General features: G+C 57.2%; 6 protein-coding genes and 2 non-coding genes across 8 annotated transcripts in view; 7 read left to right on the plus strand and 1 right to left on the minus strand.

The window, feature by feature from the left end:
• Positions 1–558: 558 nt before the first annotated feature.
• On the minus strand, positions 559–2,381 carry VDAG_00576 (uncharacterized protein; the record flags this gene model as incomplete). Its single annotated transcript, XM_009651953.1, has 1 exon — positions 559–2,381. The coding sequence occupies exon 1, from the start codon at positions 1,972–1,974 to the stop codon at positions 559–561; it is 1,416 nt and encodes a 471-aa protein (XP_009650248.1). The 5' UTR covers positions 1,975–2,381.
• Positions 2,382–4,018: 1,637 nt separating this feature from the next.
• VDAG_00577 (translocation protein sec62) lies at positions 4,019–5,324 on the plus strand (the record flags this gene model as incomplete). The annotated part of the gene is made up of 3 exons (XM_009651954.1): positions 4,019–4,445; positions 4,500–5,050; positions 5,112–5,324. The coding sequence occupies 3 exons, from the start codon at positions 4,019–4,021 to the stop codon at positions 5,322–5,324; spliced, it is 1,191 nt and encodes a 396-aa protein (XP_009650249.1).
• An 888-nt stretch (positions 5,325–6,212) lies between these two features.
• Positions 6,213–7,742, plus strand: VDAG_00578 (uncharacterized protein; the record flags this gene model as incomplete). Its single annotated transcript, XM_009651955.1, has 4 exons — positions 6,213–6,245; positions 6,308–6,444; positions 6,495–7,312; positions 7,429–7,742. 4 exons carry the CDS (start codon positions 6,213–6,215, stop codon positions 7,740–7,742), a joined length of 1,302 nt encoding a protein of 433 aa, XP_009650250.1.
• A 2,190-nt stretch (positions 7,743–9,932) lies between these two features.
• VDAG_00579 (uncharacterized protein) lies at positions 9,933–10,828 on the plus strand (the record flags this gene model as incomplete). The annotated part of the gene is made up of 2 exons (XM_009651956.1): positions 9,933–10,215; positions 10,272–10,828. 2 exons carry the CDS (start codon positions 9,933–9,935, stop codon positions 10,826–10,828), a joined length of 840 nt encoding a protein of 279 aa, XP_009650251.1.
• Positions 10,829–12,901: 2,073 nt separating this feature from the next.
• On the plus strand, positions 12,902–14,656 carry VDAG_00580 (high-affinity glucose transporter RGT2; the record flags this gene model as incomplete). The annotated part of the gene is made up of 3 exons (XM_009651957.1): positions 12,902–13,077; positions 13,155–13,585; positions 13,644–14,656. The coding sequence occupies 3 exons, from the start codon at positions 12,902–12,904 to the stop codon at positions 14,654–14,656; spliced, it is 1,620 nt and encodes a 539-aa protein (XP_009650252.1).
• A 571-nt stretch (positions 14,657–15,227) lies between these two features.
• Positions 15,228–15,313, plus strand: VDAG_20056. The gene has a single exon. It is a non-coding gene; the product is annotated as a tRNA-Trp (tRNA).
• A 296-nt stretch (positions 15,314–15,609) lies between these two features.
• On the plus strand, positions 15,610–15,694 carry VDAG_20057. Its single transcript has one exon. It is a non-coding gene; the product is annotated as a tRNA-Trp (tRNA).
• Positions 15,695–15,745: 51 nt separating this feature from the next.
• VDAG_00581 (ATP-binding cassette sub-family F member 3) overlaps positions 15,746–19,944 on the plus strand; it is a gene marked incomplete at both ends in the record, with an annotated part of 5,950 nt that continues 1,751 nt past the window's right edge. Inside the window, 7 exons of the mRNA XM_009651958.1 lie at positions 15,746–15,822; positions 16,119–16,192; positions 16,695–16,886; positions 16,948–17,139; positions 17,308–17,719; positions 17,780–19,319; positions 19,564–19,833. Of these exons, the coding sequence (XP_009650253.1) occupies positions 15,746–15,822; positions 16,119–16,192; positions 16,695–16,886; positions 16,948–17,139; positions 17,308–17,719; positions 17,780–19,319; positions 19,564–19,833 (2,757 nt within the window). The remainder of the gene's footprint in view (positions 15,823–16,118; positions 16,193–16,694; positions 16,887–16,947; positions 17,140–17,307; positions 17,720–17,779; positions 19,320–19,563; positions 19,834–19,944) is intronic.

Consider the following 19,944-nt stretch of genomic DNA (forward strand, 5'->3'; position numbering starts at 1 on the left):
TGGACCTCCGCCATTGGACCTCCGATCCGGCCCCACATTAAATTCACCGAGCGATGGTTATGTGCGCGCGCATGGCTCGGGGAAGGCCGGGCGGAATGACCTATACCAGGTGTCCTAATACGCCATTCATCTGCACAATGCAGAGATGCATGTAACATAGCGATGCTTCTTGCACACCGCACTTGATTGTGGCATCGCGGGCCACGGCATGGGTCGATGCGTACAGCTGCGCCCCCCGCCACTCATGTAAATGTGCCAGTAGCAAAGGTCCCCCAAGGAATCGCCCATACAGGTCCCATGTGAGTTTATTTGTCAAAAACTACGTACAGCAGGGACAAACTTAAATATACCCTGAAAATATGCTCAAAATGCCAAAGCTCTTGGCCTCAAGGGCGGCATCCATCAATTACCTCGCATGCAAGCGGAACAACAGGGCATCACCGACCCAGCCTCTATCGGATTTATGTACAGTGGGGAAAGTGCCCCCAATGGGAGAGTTGTCTCCCAGACACTCATGGTATCACAAGAATTCCCTTCGTCCCTAAAATCTCCCCGCTTCTAAAAGGCCATCCCAACACTGGGACGCCGAAACGTCTTGGCGCCTCGCTCCTTGCCAAAGGTGCTGACGCGCTCGAGCGGCACCTCCTCGTGCTGTTTCGTCAACGGCGTGCTGCCAGGCGACCAAGTCGTCGTGGGCGCCGTCTGGTCCTCATCTTCGGACGTCCACGTCGAGACCGTCGCGGTGCTGTCACAGCTTCGCCTGCCTCCGGCACCTTCTGGGGGCGACACGCACTGGTAGAACCCTTCGCGGCCCTTCACGGGCCGTGGCAGGTTCGTAACAGAGTCGAAGCTCATGTCGCGCGAGTGCTCAGCGGCAGCGGCCCCGCCAGGGAAGAGCCAGCTGGATACGCGAGAGAAGGACTTCTTCTTGCGCAGAGGGGGGCGTAGCACCAGGGGCAGGGGCGGCGGTGGCTGGTGTTCGGGACCCTCGCGGCTCGGGGGCGGGGTGATGAAGGCCGCAGAGGCTTCGGCGAACGTCTTGGCACGACGGGGGATGCGCACAGGCAACTGCGAAGGCGCAGTACGAGGGCGCTCCTGGCTCAGCCGCTCGGAGAACGAGGGCGCGGCCGGTGGCAGGGCTGGAATGGAGGGCATCGGCTCCATCTCTAATGGGGCGGGGCCGTCAGCAGTCGTACACGTGCGAGTGAGATGATTCTCATGCAAATAAAGCTTACCAGTGGGCGCCATGGAATGCGCAGTCGAGGGCCGACTGCTAGCGGCGTAAAGACTCTGACGCTCAATGGCACTGTCGATCTCCCTCTGAAGTTTTTCGACCTCGTTCATGGCACTGGCAATGCGCACCTTCATCTCGGCAACATTGGGTGCTGTGTAGGCCCGGGCTCTCGACTTTGGTGGCACCCTCGGCGGCGACTCTTCATAAGAGGTTTGCGGTGACGCCTTTGGTTTGCGGGGGATGTGAAACGACATGGAGGTGTAACTCAGTTGACGGTTCAGAGTGAAGTCGTCGACGCGGCTTTCCGGAAGCCGGGCCGCCGACGGCGCGGTGATGATGCTGGGATACTCAAAGTGCGGCAGGATGGGCGAGAGCTCATTGTTCGGCATGTAAATGCTCAGCTCGATCGGGCGAAAAGATGGCGGCAAAGGCGGCCGTCTAGATACGCTCTGCATGCGGCTGTACTGGGGAAACTGAAAAGATTCTGAATGGAGGTGGCGAAAGTCGGACGGGGCGGAGATTTGCGGCCGGCGCGGTGCTGTGTTGGAGGAGGATCGCAGCCGTCTTCTCACAGAGAGACTGGCGCGGACGGATGATGCGAAGCTCTTTTTCGAGGCATGTCCCTTTTCTGATGATGAAGCGCTACCTGACCGGTGAGGCTCCTGTCCTCGACCTGCGTACGGCCTCGGCACGGGCAAAGGCTGGTCGCGTAGCACCCTCATCGATCTCTTCTCTGCCATTACTTCTTCGTGGGTCAATATGCGTTCACTTTCCGTCGGCATGGCTCTCGGGCGACACGATAGGAAATGCGTCATCGGATCCGTGTTCTGGGACTCACTTTGATCAGGCTTATTATCCAGACAGCCAGAAAGAGGTGCGCAGAATTGGGAGACAGAAGAGCGCCATGTTGCGTAGGCTCCCTCCAGCATGCCACTCAAGCCCTTCATAACTGCTGGCAAGGTGTCGGCATCCACATGCCTGGCTCTTTGTTCTGCAAGCTTTGTTCTGCCAGCTTTGTTCTGCAAGCTAGGGGGAACACACGAACGAGAGAGGCGAAAACTGGAGCTGGTAGGGTGGGAAAAAATAACGAAAGACGGCCAGCGATCTGACGAACAGAATGAGAGAACCAGGGAACAGCTCAGGTGCCTAGACCCAGCAGCGGCGACGCGGCAGGAAATGCGAGATGGCGAGTGATTAAGAGTCAAGGCGACGCCGAAGACGAGTGCCCACTCGGGCTCATGTTGGATTCCCATTTCGACCTCACATCAGCGGCTTCATAGGCCAAGCTGAGAAAAGACGGTCGTGGGAGTTCGTCGGAGGGGTGCGCAGAGAGGCACATGATAGGCCGTGATGCAGCGGCCGCGGGCCAGTCGGCGCTTAGGATTGCAGAGTGTGGTCGGATTCGAATGGCTGGCGCTACACCATCAGATGGCCAGCCCCACCATGCCGACCCAGTATTGCCAGTCGTGTAAGATGCGGGTGATGGCTCAGCGAGTCGATGTCTTAGAATGCCTTGGTCTGGTCACTCGAAGCCACCAAGTCGCTGCCACAAGTCTCCGCGAAGGGGGTCGCGTGCGTGATTTAGATTGGGCGTCTGGCGAGAAGAGGGTTCCCCTTTGATCTCGACATGGATCCCATCCTGGAAGTCGTCACAACAACAGCTCCCGGGAGCTCGTCCTGTAGGGCACGGCATGGCCTAAAACGTGCAACGTTGTCAGGAATCGCAGGACGCAGAGCCAATCCCCTCGCTGCTCCGAGACGCGGAAGACGTGCCCAGCGCGGCCGCAACCGTAGCAGGGGTCCGCCGCCTTTCTTAGTTTGCCGTTGTATTCGGATCTGTCATCGCAAAACACGACCTGATGCCAGTCTCGGCGCCGGATTTGTTTTGCACAGAAAAGCTGACTTGGCCGAACGTGAGACGATGATGCATTGAAAGAAAAGGTGGGTGTGGATGCAAGGCATCGGCAAAACAATGCGGGAAGCCTAATGAGCAAGCAAGAGCCAGGTGCCGTTCTCCGGTAGGACAATAACGGCGCAGGCGGCGACGAAGTCAGAGAAGGCGAAGCCTTTGGTGTGGCCCACTGTCTTTGCCTCTCCCTAATAATATCATCATGACGAGCCTTGATTGCTCGAGTCAAGGCTGGGTGCCCTCCGCAGGTAAGATATGTACGTCAAGGTGGCTGAGAAAGCCTTCTCTCACATGCTTCGAGAAGCGGCTGATCGACCACGGATCGTCGAGAGCGACGGTCTTCCATCGTCATCTGCCCATGGGGCTGAAGCTGAAGGTGTAGGTCGGGATACAACCGATCTGGAAAATGATGATAGAAGCGGGCTGCGGCGGGCTTGGGTGCATTCGAGTACATTCAGCTCGGGTGAGGACCAGTGAGGGGTAGCACCCTCGCCATCACGTGCACACTCAACTTACCTCAGCAGCCTCGAATTATAAAGAACGGGCCCACTTCGGCAAAAGTCGTTGTATCGGCGGAAGCTCTGGTTCCTGGGGTGGAAGGTGGCTCCAGAAATTTTGGTGGTTGAGGAAGAGAACACCTGGCTGTCTGAGTCCGGAGTGACGTACCTTTTTATTAGTACCCCAATCTGTCGAGGGACACGCACCAGAAGGGAATCACATCAGTAATTCCGACCACCTGTCAAGTCGACCGACGCTGGATCTCACGCTTTCTCTTGCAAGCTTATCCTTCCCTTTTCCCTTTTTGAGCACCCGCGTCAGCTGTTCAGTGATCACTGTCAATCTCTCCCGATCAAGCAACCTCACGAACCATCACCATGTCGATGCCAGGCCCGCCGCCGCCAGGCCAAGGTATTCCCTTGCAGCCTGGCCAGATGCCTTCTCCCGAGCAGATTCAAGCCATGCGAAGGCAGCTGGAGGCCGACGCGCAAAAGGCCGGCATGACCGTCCCCGAATTCGTCGACAAGCTGAGGGAGCAGGCCCAGGCGCAGAGGATGGCCGCTGCACAGAGGGCACAACAGCAGGGAGGCCAGCCCGGCCAACCTGGCCAGGCGCACCCCCATCAGCATGGTCCGCCTGGTCCTCACCCCGGACCTCCTCCTGGAGCCCGTCCCGGTGCCGCTCAACCCATCACGCCCGGCCCACCAAACCCCGCGGCTCTGGCGCTCGCCACCTTCCTGCGCGGCCAGGAGCTGAAGCCGCGTACCTGCATTCTCAACGGCGAGCGCAAGGACATGTTCAAGGGTTCGTCTTCTCCCACCACTCCTCCTTCCCCGACCTGTGCTGACCCCATTCCAGTCAAGCGTGCGCTGAGGGCGCTGCAGTCGCCTGCGTATGAGAAGGCCCGCAAGAAGAACCCCCTTCTGCCCGAGATCACCGACCGTGCCTCCCTCGAGAACACCTTTAAACTCCTGCCCATGTCGATGCTTGCGCTTCGCGTCAGCAAGACGGACGCCCATGAGGGCCACGATCACAAGAAGCCCAAGCGCGTGAAGGGCCTCTGGACCGTCAAGATTGAGCCTCAGCAAGAGGCCAAAGAAGAGATGTACTACGTCTGGTTCTACGAGGGCAGCCAGGTCATGCGCAAGGTCTATGCCGCCATTGCCCTGCTCGTCATCTTCCTGATCGTCTGCTACCCGCTGTGGCCCCTCAAGCTGCGCCAGGGCGTCTACTACCTCAGCTGGGGTTTCCTGTGCCTGCTCGGCCTCTTCTTCGTCATGGCCATTTTCCGTGTCATTCTCTTCTGCATCACATACTTTGTCGCGTCACCTGGTCTCTGGCTGTTCCCGAACCTGTGGGAGGATGTGTCCTTCATGGACAGCTTCAGGCCAGTGTGGGCTTGGCACGAGGTGAGTTTTGCCGTGCTCGACAATCGCTCCAGGATCATCTGCTAACAGGTATTCTCAACAGACTGCCAAGAAGGGAAAGAAGAAGAAGTCCTCCAGCGCTGCTCACGGCGGCAGCGGCAACGCGGGTGGCGCCTTCGCCGCCGCGACTGGTCAGCCCGCGCCCGCATCAGCCGTTACGACCGCGACCGACACGCAATTGGCGGCACAGCAACCTCAGCAGCGCGCCGGTTACAGCGCACCACAGGTGGAGGAGCTGGAGGATGACGAGGAGTAAAGGGGAGCGGGCTATGTACAGTAGAGCAAAAGCATGGCGACGGACGGGAGGCGAGGGAATCTGTGTTCCACGGAGCATTTCTTTCTCTCGACATCTGCGAGGAGGGAGTTTGGCGTTTGTCCAACATGGTTTGTCGGGCTTACGATGCTCTGGCACACCAGGTCATCGGAAAAGGATACGTGTGCCAGTTTACAGATCGCGTTATATACATGATCAGTGACCAGTTTGCTGCCATGGCATGTCTAATATCTGAAATGCACGTGACCAGGCATGTCGCTCTTCCCAGGCTTCTGGGAGACCAAGAGCACGTAGCAACATGATGCTGTTTCGGCGACGTTCGGACTACCTACATATGCAGGGCATGGTGCTTGCCTTTCGTTCATATGGGCGGTATAGTAGGGAATGTGGTATAGGAGTCGGGCCACGGCCGTGCACAGCTCGGTTGTGGGTCCAAGCTTCCTCATACCACGCGGTTCATGGCTCCTACCTGCTCACCACTGGGATCGCGTGTTGGGACTGCACCTCAGGAATCATCATATCTCTCAAAATCTCAACGAAGAACCTGTCCATCATCTAGAGCCGTGTACGACGCCGTTTCATCTCATAATTCCAAAGACAATCGAGGTCAGGTTGTCACTGATAACTTCTCGAATACTCCTGTCGCGAGAACGCAGCTCAGAAGACCTTTCGTCGCACCCATCCGCGAATAAGCTTGGCTACGAGCACTGCCAGAGGATCCTCATGAGGTGAGTCCTTCATTCACCAAACCCCAGTGCCCATCCATCTGGTTATCGATCCTTACTTCCTTTGAACGATTGAGACACAAATGATCATTGGAATGGACCACGCTTCTTGTCGTGGCCGACGTACGGCCAACTCATCCGAAGCATGGCCGATACCAGCACTTCTTTTCAATCCCCTGTGTGACCCTTAGACCAGCCTGGCCCCATCCTCTTCGTGTGACATTCGCTGACAACCAGAAGATGGACTCAGTGGAGAGCACAATACCGGAGCAAGCTCCAGAGCGCACCGTCAACGGCGGTGGCGCTGACCTCCCGGTTGCGCCGGAGAAGGTGAATGGACACAGTGAGCCGGTTGTCAAGCCTCCATTTTCATGGCTGTGAGTGTGCCCACGTTAGTCAGCGCAGCCGTATACTGACATCTAAGAAGCCAACCTCATGTTCAATTCGTCGTCATTCTGGTCGGATTCGACGAGGTCCCCTTTGCCCTTCACCTGGATTTCATATGTGCTAGGTCAAAGTACTTTGAACAAAAGCTCGTTTCAACGCAGGACGAGAAGCCGTTCGAACCCATCGTACGACTGCCCAACACGACGCCAGAGGTCTTCGGCTTCGCCCAAAACTTTCTCTACACCGGCCATGTCGTCTCGACGTCAGGCGAGACGCCCTCATACGAGGTACTCATAGGCGTCTGGAAGCTTGGCCACATGTTGGATATCGACGGCCTCTGCGACAAGGCCTTGGCCGCCATGTTGGATTGCAGGCGCATCACGAAGCACATTCCCGCCACGCCGCTGCTCATCCAGGTCTGGGAGGATACCCCAGAGGGTTCGTCGATCCGCAAGCTGCTGCTGTCGTGGGCGGCCGAGTACATGAGGGCATCCGAAACACGGGCCGAATTTGCCAAGTCCCTGCCCCAAGAGGTCCTCAGCGAGCTTGTCATCATCATGAGCTCGCTCGAGTCTGCACCTCCTCCAGCTCCGGAATCCTCGCCGGATACAGCGCAGCCGGCGTCGGCACCGGGCACCGCGCCCCGGAAGAGTGTACATTACCTCGAGGACGACAGCGACGATGAGCGTGCACGCGGGGCGAAGAAGTCTCGTCGTGTGTCTGCCGTGGCACCAGCCGTGGCCAACACGCCTCCCGCTTCGATGGAGCGTAAGCCCCCCGCAGTTCGCAAGATTGTCAAGGCTGCTCTGCCAAAGCGACGGTCCAGCGCCGCTGTGGCGATAGCAGACGGCGATATCAGTACGGAGAGAAAGGTCGAGTTTTGTGCAGATCTTCTGGAAAGGATGCTTTCCGGGCCAGGTACATACTGTCACATTAGCGCGGCTAGGAGAAGCTCGTCACTAACCATATGCCAGGCTTTTGGACCCGGCTTGTCGGCCCTTTCAAGGATCCTGTCGACCCTGAGAAGGACCACGTGCCGGACTACTTTGAGAAGGTCAAGAAGCCCATGGATCTCGCAACGGTCAAGCTCAAGATGGACCGACAAGAATACACCAACGAGAACGAGTTTGCGGCTGACGTGCGGCTAATCTTTGAGAACTGCTACACGTACTGGAACAGAACCGACCCCATGTGGGCAGCTTGCGAGAAGTTCCAGAAGACGTTTGAGGATAAGTATAGCCAGATGACCAAGACTATCACCAAGCTCATGCGGGAGCCTGCCGACTGAAGAACGAACTGTTGGCACACTGATCGCGCAACGTCGCGGATGCGAGGGCTTGTCTTGTTTGGTGCCTGAGAGGCGAAGGATTCCAATGTCTTTTCACTTTCTTCCTTTTTCTTTCCTCAACTTTGGCTTCAAAGTGTACCATCAACTAACTGACTGTATTCCTACCAAGTATACCCAGATCGACAAGACGTCGAATGTACTTGTAGAGCCTGGTTGCGGTTTGGCAGTCTGCGAAATTAATATTTCTTGCTGATTTCCGAATCGAACCAGACGATTCTTGCCACCTGGACCGACTGACGGAACCGTGAAGCGAGTGGCCTCAGGGCCAGAGGTCCTGAGGTCCTGAGGCAGTTCTGCGCTCGGGATGCATGGTGACAACGGCCCGTTTCAAGCCTCTTGCGCAAGCAAGCTAAGGTGTTTCTCCAGGGCGTTCAGGGCGACCGTGGTGTCTCAGCGATCGCTCTCAACACCCAGTCGCAGTGATCACGACAAAGGGTCACAGCATATTCGTCGGAGGGAGGCAGCGGAGGGCTCTCCACTTGCGTTACATTTGCTCGGCACACGGCCGGCGGTTGGCTGCCGTACAGTACGGGACAAACGGACGCAGGGCTCGGCGGTGATGAGACTGAGACCAGATGTCTGCCGTCCTACAAGTACGAACTGGGTGGAGCAGCCTCCAATCATTGTCACCAGGTTCAGCGGTTGTTGACTCGTGGTAAGAATGACGAGGTGAACGAGTTGATGGCCGTATAGGCTTGCAAGAATTTTCTTCTTCCTTTCGTAGAGGCATAAAAACGCGATCGCGAGATCAAATGGCTCGCGGCTTCACTTCGCGTCGTGGGGATCGTGGGGCCAGTAATCGAGGGAGCGTGAGGGTACTCAGGCCTTCGAGACCTGAAACGCGGCAGCGCGACGGCGCTGGTCCTTGTGCTTTGATTTCTCATTGGTCAAGAGGAGGAGGAGGAACGATTGGCCTTGTACGCTGCAGACGCTGCAAGGTACCCGCTAGTCCGTGCTTCATGCGGCAGATAGCAGCAGCCAGTCAGAGCGCGTGACCCTAGTCGTGCTTGCAGGACTTCATCTCCTGAGATTGGTCCTGGCGAGGCTGCTCATTTCCCCTTATCCCGGACGTGATGGGGACATGGCGACTGAGAGGCCTGGATTCGTTTCTTTTGGTTTGCCCCCCCGGCCTTCCCCTCGAACTGGTTGTCAAGTCAATGAAGTCCGTGGCCAGTAGATGACGATGACGATACATGTGCTGGCCAGCGCTTGGGAGGGGCGGATCTGCAGGTTGCATTGGGTGTGATGGGGTGAGTGACGCTGCTGCTGCTGATGTTATGTTTGGATGACAATCGTGGCACAGCTTGACATGGTGATGGATGAAGGAAAGGAGAGGCAAGTCTGACTGCCAACTCAGCAATCACGTTGTCGAACAGTCCTTGCCCAACGCACTGGCAAGGTGAGTCGTCTGACCCAGAAGGAGGAGGCCAGGAGGGCCCCTTCCCCTGGCCAGTGTTTCGGTATAATCCACGGTTGCCGTGACCCTCATTGCGCTTGTTGGTCGCTACTACCTCTCGCTGATGAGTCCTGCCCAAGGGAGAAGGCCAGGCCGGCCGAGCTCGCCTGCGATTGTCTCGCCCATCAGACTATCAGACGGGACAACGCGGCAACACAGCAATCTGGAAGTTGCTGCCGCGATTCTGACCACTCTCAGGGCGAGCGACAAGGAAAGGACAGGCAAAGACAAGGAAGGTGCCAAGTCTCGCCAGAACCCATGTCAAATTACAGAGGCAATCCTTTCCAGCACATGGGCAGCACGGGCAACATGGGCAGCGTGGGTATGCGCGAAGCGCACTGCCCCTTCCCTGCGCCCGTGCTCACCCGCTTTCCCTCTTCACTGCCCAAAACCCCAGCACTGGGCCCGAACCCCCTCGTCTGCTCTCCGTTTCCACCTCCTGTCACCCCCATCGTCGTCAAACCTCAGGTCCCCCAGGCTTTTCCAGCCCAGTCATTCTTTTTTCCCGCGACAGCAAACAGAGCTCCTTTTTGGCTCATTCCTCTCATTAAACAACGCCAGAAACGACACGCCCTTTGAGAATCTCTACGCCGTCAGTCTTTCGCTTTCGCCCTCACCTACGACCTCATCGAGATACATCGCCCAAAATACGCTCGTCACCCTACGCCAACACAATGCAGTACTCTCTCGCATCTCTGGCCGTCCTGGCCCTCGCCACCTCTGCTGCCGCCCAGGAGTTCATCACCTTCACCCGCGCCAGCCAGTCCACTCGCGACTTTGGTCTTCTGCGCCGCCAATCTGATGGGTACCAGCCCGAGGACGAGGTCTGCGCCGGCGAAGGCAGCACTTGCGCCGAGGCTTGCGGCACCGGCTACCTTCAGTGCAGCTCCTCCGACTCTTCCGTCCACTGCTACAACCCCGCGGCCAACGAGTCTTGCTGCTCCACCGGCACTGGCAGTAAGTTCTTGTCGATGTGCTCCATCGCGCGTGCTGTTTACTGACACCATCTCAAGGCTCCTGCTTGAGCAATTTCTACTGCACCCACGACACCCAGGTCGAGACCTGGTGCTGCCCCAACGGTCTCAGCCTCAAGGAGTGCGCCGTCAAGTTTGGTGTCACCGGCGCCCTGACCTCCGACCTGCCCAAGGCCACCTCTACCTCCTCTGCCTACAAGCTTCCTTCCACGACCACCACCGCCACCACCAGCAGCAGCAGCACCACCAGCACCACCAGCACCACCACCACCAGCACCACCTCTTCCGTCGTCGTCGAGACCACTTCCGCCCCCGTCATCGAGTCGAGCACTGTCGCTTCCATCAACAGCACGAGCTATGCGCCTGTCACCTCGAGTGTGGTGCCCACTAGCAGCAGCTCCTTGATCGCGGCTGCCAACACCACCTCGACTCGCCGCTCGTCCACCTTCCACTCTGCCGCGCCCACTGTCCTCAAGACGTCCGCCGCGGCTGTCCCCTCGCCCAGCCAAGTCAACCAGGACTCTGCAGCGTTGGCCAACGGCCCCGCCAGCCTGGCCCTTGTTGCCAGCATGGCCTTCCTCTTCGCCCTCTTCTGATCATTGTCCGCTCATATCACTTGGGATCGTTGGGTGACCAACGTGTCACGACTGATGAGTCTGACGATAAGGAAAGGCGCTGGCGTGATGGGGACACAACACATCAAAAATCCGTGCAATGTTGCAATGTTGTTTGTTCGGCCTTTTGTTTGAACCACCTATGATTTCCTCCAACATGTGGAGCGACAACTTTCACGACATCCTGTTTCTGCGATAGCACTGGTAATGCAGCTTGTACAGCAGGGCATAGGAAGAGGGGATTTGGAGAAGAGGTGGTTGGATTGGAGCTTTTTTTTTTTTTGCTTTTCGTGCGCATATACCTTGGGACGCGATGTTGTACCTACGATTACGATTCCCCCCCGGTGAGGCTGTTTCTCGCCCGTACCTATTACCCCATAATACTTCTCGCCCTGGTAAAGAATAACATCACGGCATTGCACACATTCAAGTGTCGTTCCCTTATGCTTCTAGTCGTGTCTTGGTGGGACCCTACAATCCGGATCAGCAGAAACTGTCAGATGAAGCTCCACATTCCAGAGGGTGTGCGTGTTGGCATTCACCCCTCTGAGGCGTGAACTCTACACGCCAGTTTCTATCCCAACTTCATTCCGGCCACTTGGGGGTACCTGTTTACAAATGATCAGCCACGACAGCTCTAGCCGGCGCTTCACCCCGCGGAAGGCGTCAGACTGTATGTACGTCACGGAACCCAACGAGGCATGCGCTTTGTCCAACTGGAGTCTCTCCGTGACATTCCCACACCTGACGTGACCTTGAGATTGACGTTAGTTCTACTCCACGTTCCACTCTCATTTCAACACTGCCGCTCCTGCCAACCGTAGGCTTCACTGTCACGTGGATCGTGATCGATTCTTTATCGCTCGCAACGCTTCCATCGCGTACGATACGTTTCTTGATCGTATCGTGCCTCCTCTCCTATCGAGTGGCTCTGGAAACGAAGGCCAGATTGGCTCAAGACCCTGGGGGACGCACGGCTCCTTCGCCCGTGGGTGAAATGATGCCTAGTCGTGGCCGGCCTGCCCAGCAGACAGTGAGCGGATGGATCTAGGCCGGTCTTTAAACAACATGACGAGGAGCTGACTAGACCTCGACGCTGTGTTTCCGTGCGCTAGAGAGCACAAGTGTCGGCAAGCAGTCTCGTTGGTGAGCCTGGTGGTGCGGCGCGCTGGCTCGCTGCCTTGCCTTCAACCTTCTTTTTAGGGTTCAGCGCCATGGGATGAGCCGGTTCCCACGGTACTCGCAGTAGCGCAGGCGTTTTGCCGCGTTATCACCGCCGAGGCGTGGCTACTATCATGTGTTTGTATGTTGGCATTGTCCGTTGTTGAAATGGCGAAGATGAGATGTTTTAAATGCGAGACATGACACGAAAGCGATGGATGTACTCGCATCACTCGTGAGAGTATGTGCAAGGAATGAATTATGGGTGCTGCCCATTGGCGAAGCTCATGGGATGACTGCCGAGATTCCGGCCATGGTATGCTACGTAGTCCTAGAGAAGGTGCAAATGCAACTAATGAAGTCTGCACGTCGACAAGATTTGTCGCCACGGGTTCTGTGTTGGTTATTTGAATGAAACTTGAGATAGAGAGGCTTGAGCTTGACAGGCGAACGGCGTTTGGCTTAGCCTGTACTTCCACCCTAATTCGGCTTCGGCGTAGGGTCATCTACGTTTGAAAAGGCTTTCGGTAACAAGGTGGAAGACGGCGAAGCAAGTATACGCCAGTGGCAATGGTGCGCTATTGCATTACATAAATGCCTTCGCGCTGATGAATTGGTGATCAGAGCAGTGGCTGACGCCTGGCGTTGTGACCCCTCGATGTCTGGTTGCAAACTGTCGAAGTCTAATGACAAAAGAAAAAGCTAGAGATGCCAAAGACTTAGCAATATATAAAAGACGAAGGCTCAGCATCTTTGCGTCGACTGTCTCTTTATCCTTGGGAACAGACACTGAACATCGCAGGGTTGAGTGGTTCACTCACACGTGTCTGCCAACCCGCCAGGAAAAAGGCATCTACCCAACCACATGCCTGGGTGTGAGCAACGACATCCAGAATGAACGACTCTGAGGATGCAGTTCACCATCGTGAAGTCGACCTCAGTCGCATAGAAGCACCATCGACGCACAAGACCTACGTCATCTGCGCCTTTGCTGCCTTTGGTGGCATTTGTTTCGGGTACCAAACGGCTGTTATGTCCGGGCTCCTCGGCACCCCTTACTTCATCGAGTTGTACACCAATGTCGATTTCGATTACACGACCTACGCGCCCGTTGACAGAAGACGACCGAGTTCGGCCTTACCGCCAGCCACAAGGCGCTCATGACCAGCATTCTGGCTTGTGGTGTTCTGGTAGGAGCTCTCGTGGCTGGTGACATGGCAGATACGTTCGGACGGCGAAAGAATGTCATCCTCGGGAGCCTGGTTCTCTGTGTTGGAAATGCTCTGCAGATGTGCGCCGAACACCATGTTGTACTGTTCGTGCTGGGGAGGCTGATCGCCGGCCTTGGCCTTGGCTTCATCTCGGCCGTCATTGTCATGTACATTTCGGAGATTGCCCCTAAGCGGTGTCGAGGGGCATTCATAGCCGCGTATCAGTTTTGTATCAGCTTGGGGGTTCTGCTGGCCAACTCGGCCGTGTACTCGGCCGAGGGTCGAGACGACAGCGGCGCGTATAGGATCCCGATAGGCGTCCAATTCCTGTGGGCTATGATCCTCGGGGTTGGCCTCGCTGTGTTGCGTAAAGTTCCTCCCCTTCCCTCTTTCTTGCACGGAAGGAGAACCATTAACGTTGGCAGCCGAATCGCCTCGGTACTTGATCAAGAAAGGTCGGATTTCGGAAGCCAAGAGGGCCTTGGCTCGCGTCCGGGGACAACCTCTCGACTCTGAATGTGTGCAGGATGAGATCGCCGAGCTAGTTGCCAGCCGCGAGTACGAGCTGTACCTCATCCCTCGCACCAGCTACATTGGCTCCTGGCTCCTGTGCTCCAAGGGTCCTATACGAAACGGCAGCAGTCCTATTCGCCGCACGATACTCGGTATGTCCATCCAAATGATGCAGCAGCTGACGGGGATCAACTTTATATTCTACTTTGGCGTAACGTTCTTTCAGCAACTGGGCTCCGTTGACAATCCGTTCCTCATCGCGCTCATCTTCACGCTGGTCAACGTCTGTTCCACGCCCATCTCCTTCTTCACCATAGACAGGTTCGGTCGGCGGCCTCTGCTCATCTACGGCGCCATTGGCATGATCGTCATCCAATTCATGATCGCATGCATCGGCATCACGGAGGGACGGCGCGACCAAAAAAACCTCTTCGCCGTCAGGGCCATGATCGCCCTCATCTGCATGAACATATTCTGCTTCGCCATCACGTGGGGGCCAACGGCCTGGGTGGTGGTCGGCGAGTCGTTCTCCCTGCCCATGCGCTCGCGCGGCATCGGCATCTCGACGGCGTCAAACTGGTTCTGGAACTGCGTCATCGCCACGTGCACACCCTTTCTCGTCGGCGGGGACAAGGGCGAGGCGAACCTGGGGCCCAAGATCTTCTTCATTCTCGGCTCGACCTGCTGCCTCTCTCTCGCGTTTGCGTACTTTTTGGTGCCCGAGATGAAGGACTTGTCGCTGGAGCAGATTGAGATGATGATGGATGAGTCGTCGCCTAGGTGCTCGCCCGCGTACAGAGTGCTGAAGGGGTTTACCCAGATGCGTGGCGACAGGGTGCTGCGCCAGATGCGGTCTGTTTCTGCTGATTGCGAGAGCAGCAAGTTGACGCCGCGATCTCATGTGGTCGAAGAGGGTGGGCGGTAATGGTTTGTCTGTTAGGTTTCGGTTTTTTTGGCGTGCGGCTGATAGGAGTCTGATGAGTCCTTGTATCATGTATTATGTAGATTCCTGTATACATTTCAAGGTTGACTGGTCTCCCCTATCTTTGGTCTTTTGACACACGGGACGGATGCACCTTGACATGCACTCAACGTTTTCGTGAGATGAATTTGTTGTAACCTCAAAGTAAAGTACTGGAAAAGCGCCCATTTGGCAGATCAAATCTTGTGATTAAGCCAATAAGTCTTGGGATGTTGTCTCGTCGATTCACGTAGCTGAGTACCACTTGTGAGAACATTGAGCATCAGAGTGAAGAGTGCCCAGGGCGGCGCCTCTACGCTTCCAAGAAAAGGAATAAAGACGTGGCCAGTGCGACAGCCGACCAAAGCTCTGACCATGGATACGACATTCCTTTCAAACGTGTGCTGTCAGTCTGTTGTAGCATTCAATGTGCCATTTCTTCGATGTAAACCTCCCATCAAAGTCTGCCATGATCGTGGCTCTCGTAGCATCTGTCGACATGATGCACACCACGGGAGCCATTGATCATCCAATTGGGGCGCTGGCGCAACGGTAGCGCGTCAGATTCCAGTTCTTTCTGGAGATTCCTGAAGGTTATCCGTTCGAATCGGGTGTGCCTCAATGCGATATCTTTTTTGCTCTTTCCCCTTTTGGCAGGCTAATAAGCACTCGAAGGAAAAAAAACATCCCACCGAAAGGTTCTGCAGCAAGTAGTAGGCTTACTACGTGACAGCGAGGCATGGGTTGACGCTGATCTACTTGTAAAATGAGGGGCTCTCTCATTTGGTGGGATATGCTTTTTTGTCCACCAGCCTTTTCTGCAGTATGTTCTTTCGACCCTGGATTTTATGTTCCCACTTCATTCACCCCGCTTCGACGGATATGAGGGGCCGGGTTTTGCCCTTTTCACCATCAATGGGGCGCTGGCGCAACGGTAGCGCGTCAGATTCCAGTTCTTCTGGAGATTCCTGAAGGTTATCCGTTCGAATCGGGTGTGCCTCATTGCTTTTGCTGTTCCGTTCAGGATGTTCTGTATCCTTTTGCCCCTTCACGATGGTTGGAATTCGCTCATCATCCTGGCAGTGCGCCCTGGGCGTACAGAGTTGGGGGGCTGGCGCAACGGTAGCGCGGTAAGTGAAGGCCCTCACGTGGTGGTGCATGGCACGTTCTGATTGCCCCAATAGTCAGATTCCAGTCATGGAGTGTCCTGAAGGTTATCCGTTCAAATCGGGTGTCCCTCATCTATCTTTTTGGTGATCTTAACTGCGGTTGTGAGATTTGCGAGTTTTGCACCTAGCCAGGAGGGCCATTGAGTAAGTACCTAGTCCTTTTACGTTTGGATGTTCTGGAATCCCGGTCCAAAGCCTCCTTTGTCATCAAGCTAGGGAGTCAGCATCGGATACCTAGAACATTTCTTGAAAGTCAGCTTGAGGGTGAGGTTGTGGTCTTTTCATGTTCCCCTCGGCCTGGAGTCGTTGAACGGAGCATCTGAGACCGATCGTGCGTCGTGCCCCTCATGCTGTGGACAACATGTGGGGGGCACATGAAGGCGTCGTCGACCCCTAATTCCGGCGTGAGTCACTGGCGAGACGGCCGCGACTCACTGGACGCCATTGGGCTCAGGGCGGGGCGCTGGTCTCTGCTGGGTCTATCTACAGTACAGTAGGTACCTACCTAGGTACAGCAGGTACCTACCTAGGTACAGTACCTTGGGTACCCAGCAAGCCAGGTAGGAGGAATCAAGTCCCTGGGCGATCTCCTTCCCCAGAGGTCCCTTGGCGCGGTACATCTCTCTCCACTAGCTCCCATCTCAGAAGGCACAGCCCGACGTCACTTGCCACATGCGGACGGCACACCAACACCTCCCAAGCATCTAGAACCAAAACTTGACTCGGCGAGATGAATATGCCAACGGCCCATCCATCAATAGACATGCAGCCAGGAGATGATAAAAGCCCCGATGGCCAGCATCCCCTCATTGCGCAACTAAATTGACCTCCAGATCGGCTGGCCCCGATAAAAGACGACGCTCATTCGACAGCAAGCAACCCCTGTAGTACCTCCAACCCTGAACGCCCAGCGGCGCATCAGCAGCAGCACCATGTTGACTTCAATCGCATCCGAATCCGTGGCCACCATATTGTGCACCAGCAAGCAGACGCGCTTCGACATCAAGACGGTCGACTACCGCGAAGTAAGCTGGCCCGGCCTGCAAGCCCCGAAACATGACTGACACGCCCAGCTCGACATTGAAGGTCTCTGCATCACCGTCGTCGCCGGCCCGGCCTCGGAAGCCGCATCGGGCGAGCCGAAGAAGAAGGCAGCCGCCTCCAAGGCAAAGGCGAAAGCGCGCGCCGAAGGCCTCGAGCTCCTGTCTGATGCCAAGCTCAGACTGAAGGCTGGCCAGCGGTATGCCCTCGTGGGCAGGAACGGCTCCGGAAAATCAAGTGAGTCTTTCGTCTCTTCTGCTCACGGAGACGCATCTCTTCTCACGAGAGACGCATTTCTCACGAGAGACGCATTTCTCACGAGAGACGCATTTCTCACAAGAGACGCATTTCTCACGAGAAGACTCTTCTCTTCTACTTCGAGACAAGTTCGCTGACGATGCCCAGCCCTCCTAAAAGCCATCGCCGAGAAGCTCATCCCCGGCATCCCCGAAGAGGCGCGCATCTCCATCTTGCAACAGACGGATGCCCGTGGCACCAACACGGACGCCCCGCCGCCGGGGGCCGCTTCGAGTGCCGAATCGCCATCTCGCGAGCCGGGCTCGGTGCTCGAGGACGTCATTGAGAAGGCCACGGCGCGCTCCGACGTCGAGCAGGACATCCGGGCGCTGTCGGCCGGCATCCACGCCACGGACCCCCTGGGCTCCGTGCGGGCGCTTCGCACCATCCGCCACGCGAGGAATCAGAAGCACCTCTTCCAGCTCGACAAGGATGCGCGGCTGCGGAGTGGCGCCCGCGGCATGGCGGCGCGCAAGGCGCTGACAGCCTTTGAGAAGACGACGGCCGAGTCGAAAGTCATGTGAGAATCTTCAGTGCATGGGCCTGGCAGCAGAACTCTGCGAAATTGACACGTTTCAAGGATCGAACAAGCAGGGGAAGACATCTCGCCTGAAATCTTGAGGGACGAGACGCAAGAGGCTCTCGACATGATGGCAGACCTGCAGCTGCAGGTTGAGCCCACAAGGATGGCTGAGATCGAGTCTAACGCCAAAAAGATCTTGACTGGTCTGGGCTTCACCGACGCGTACATGGCGAAGCCTGTCGCGAGCCTGTCGGGCGGGTGGCGCATGCGAGCGGCCCTTGCTACGGCTCTGCTGCAGGAGACGGATATTTTGATTCTCGACGAGCCGACCAACTACTTGGACTTGCTGGGAATCATTTGGCTACAGAAATATCTCGAGTCTCTCGACGACGATGACGCGGCACCGACTCTGATTCTCGTCTCCCACGACCGAGACTTTATCAGCGTCTGCACCGACTTGCTCATTGTCAAGGACAAGCAGCTGACCTATTTCCACGGAGATTTGCCCACCTATGAATCGTCCCTGTCGGAGAAAAAGCTCTACCTGACCAAGATGCAGGAGGCGCAGAACAAGCAGAAGGCCCATATCCAGCAGAGCATCCAGAATAACATGAAAGCCGGCAGAGCGAACGACGACCAGAACAAGCTGCGCCAGGCCAAGTCGCGGCAGAAGAAACTCGACAACCGCATGGGCCTGACGGTCAGCGCCAAGGGCGGTCGCTTCAAGCTGAATCGCGACCTGGTCGGATACCACCTCACGGCGCGCGCGGACATTGACGTGCCCCAGGACGAGCGGTCTGTGAGCTTCATCATGCCGCAGCCGCCGGACCTGCGGTTCCCGGGCGCACTGCTGTCGGTGGAGAATGCCACGTTCCGCTACCCGACAAAGGTGAGGACCAAGACGCCCGCGCCGCCGGTGCTGCAGGACGTCAGCCTGATGGTGCACATGGGGGACCGCGTCGGCATCCTGGGCCTCAACGGCGCCGGCAAGTCGACTCTGATCAGGCTTCTCGTCGACGAGACAAAGCCGACCTCGGGCACGGTGACGCGGCATCCACGGCTGAAGCTGGGGTACTACTCCCAGCACGCGGTCGAGGCGCTGCAGGCGATGGGCCGCGCCGACGAGTCGTTGACGGCTCTGTCGCTGCTGACCGGCGAGGTGGAGGGCGAGCTCGACGAAGGCGAACTGCGCGGCCTGCTCGGATCGCTCGGGCTGCCAGGTCGCACGGCGTCAGACGTGCCCCTGACCAAGCTCTCGGGCGGGCAGCTCGTGCGGTGCGAGCTCGCCAGGCTCCTCTGGAAATGCCCGCAGTGCCTCATCCTCGACGAGGTGACGACGCATCTGGACTACGAGACGGTCACGGCCATGCGCGAGGCGCTCTGTGACTGGGAGGGGGCGGTGGTGCTCGTGAGCCACGACCGGTGGTTCATGCGCGGGGCGGTGGAGGGCCAGATAGAGGACAGCGACGATGAGGCGGAGGATGACTCGGAGGACGAGGCGGCGCCGCGGCGACGCATGGTGTACAAGCTACGGGCCGGCAAGCTGAGCAAGCTGGAGAGGGGGACGACGGAGTTTGAGGAGAGCGTCGAGAAGAGGGTGGCCAAGCTTCTGAGGGGCTAGCCCTGGTCGAGGATCGACTTGATGTTTCGCATCTCAGTGATTGATAAGAATGTGTGATCCAGCACAACCTGCCTTGGGTCTACGTACTATGCGTCGCCTGGCATGCGTCGCCTGACATGCGTCGCCTGACAGTCATCATTCGTGCCGTGACGGCGGAGAACCGAGCTGCCTGCCATCAAGGAGAGCCTGCGATCGAGGGATCGACGACAACATCAAACAGTGCCCCCTCGACGGTCCTGACCTCGAAGCTGCCACCCAGGGGCACCTCGACAATGGTGCCATCGACACAGACCTTGCGCCACCGCGGATCCTCCTCCCGGACCGTGACCCTGAGGGCCTCAACCTCGTCGTACGCGACGTCGTCCATGCCGACGTGCCGGCCGCCGTCATACGCCGACTTCAAATGCCGGGAGACACGCGCCGCTTAAAGGACCGGGTGTACGACGCGAGGCGAAGGACAAGCGGGGCGCTGTCGGGCGAAAAGAGAAAGGTGCGCTAGAGGCTCTAAAACGGGTAGCCAGCATATATCCTCGTCCTTCTCCGTCTCCTTCAGGGTCCGAATAATCAATCCGATGGCCTGGTAGACGTTAGTGAAAAAGTA

The sequence above is a fragment of the Verticillium dahliae genome, genomic scaffold (genome assembly GCF_000150675.1).
Source record: "Verticillium dahliae VdLs.17 supercont1.1 genomic scaffold, whole genome shotgun sequence".
NCBI lineage: Eukaryota > Fungi > Ascomycota > Sordariomycetes > Glomerellales > Plectosphaerellaceae > Verticillium > Verticillium dahliae.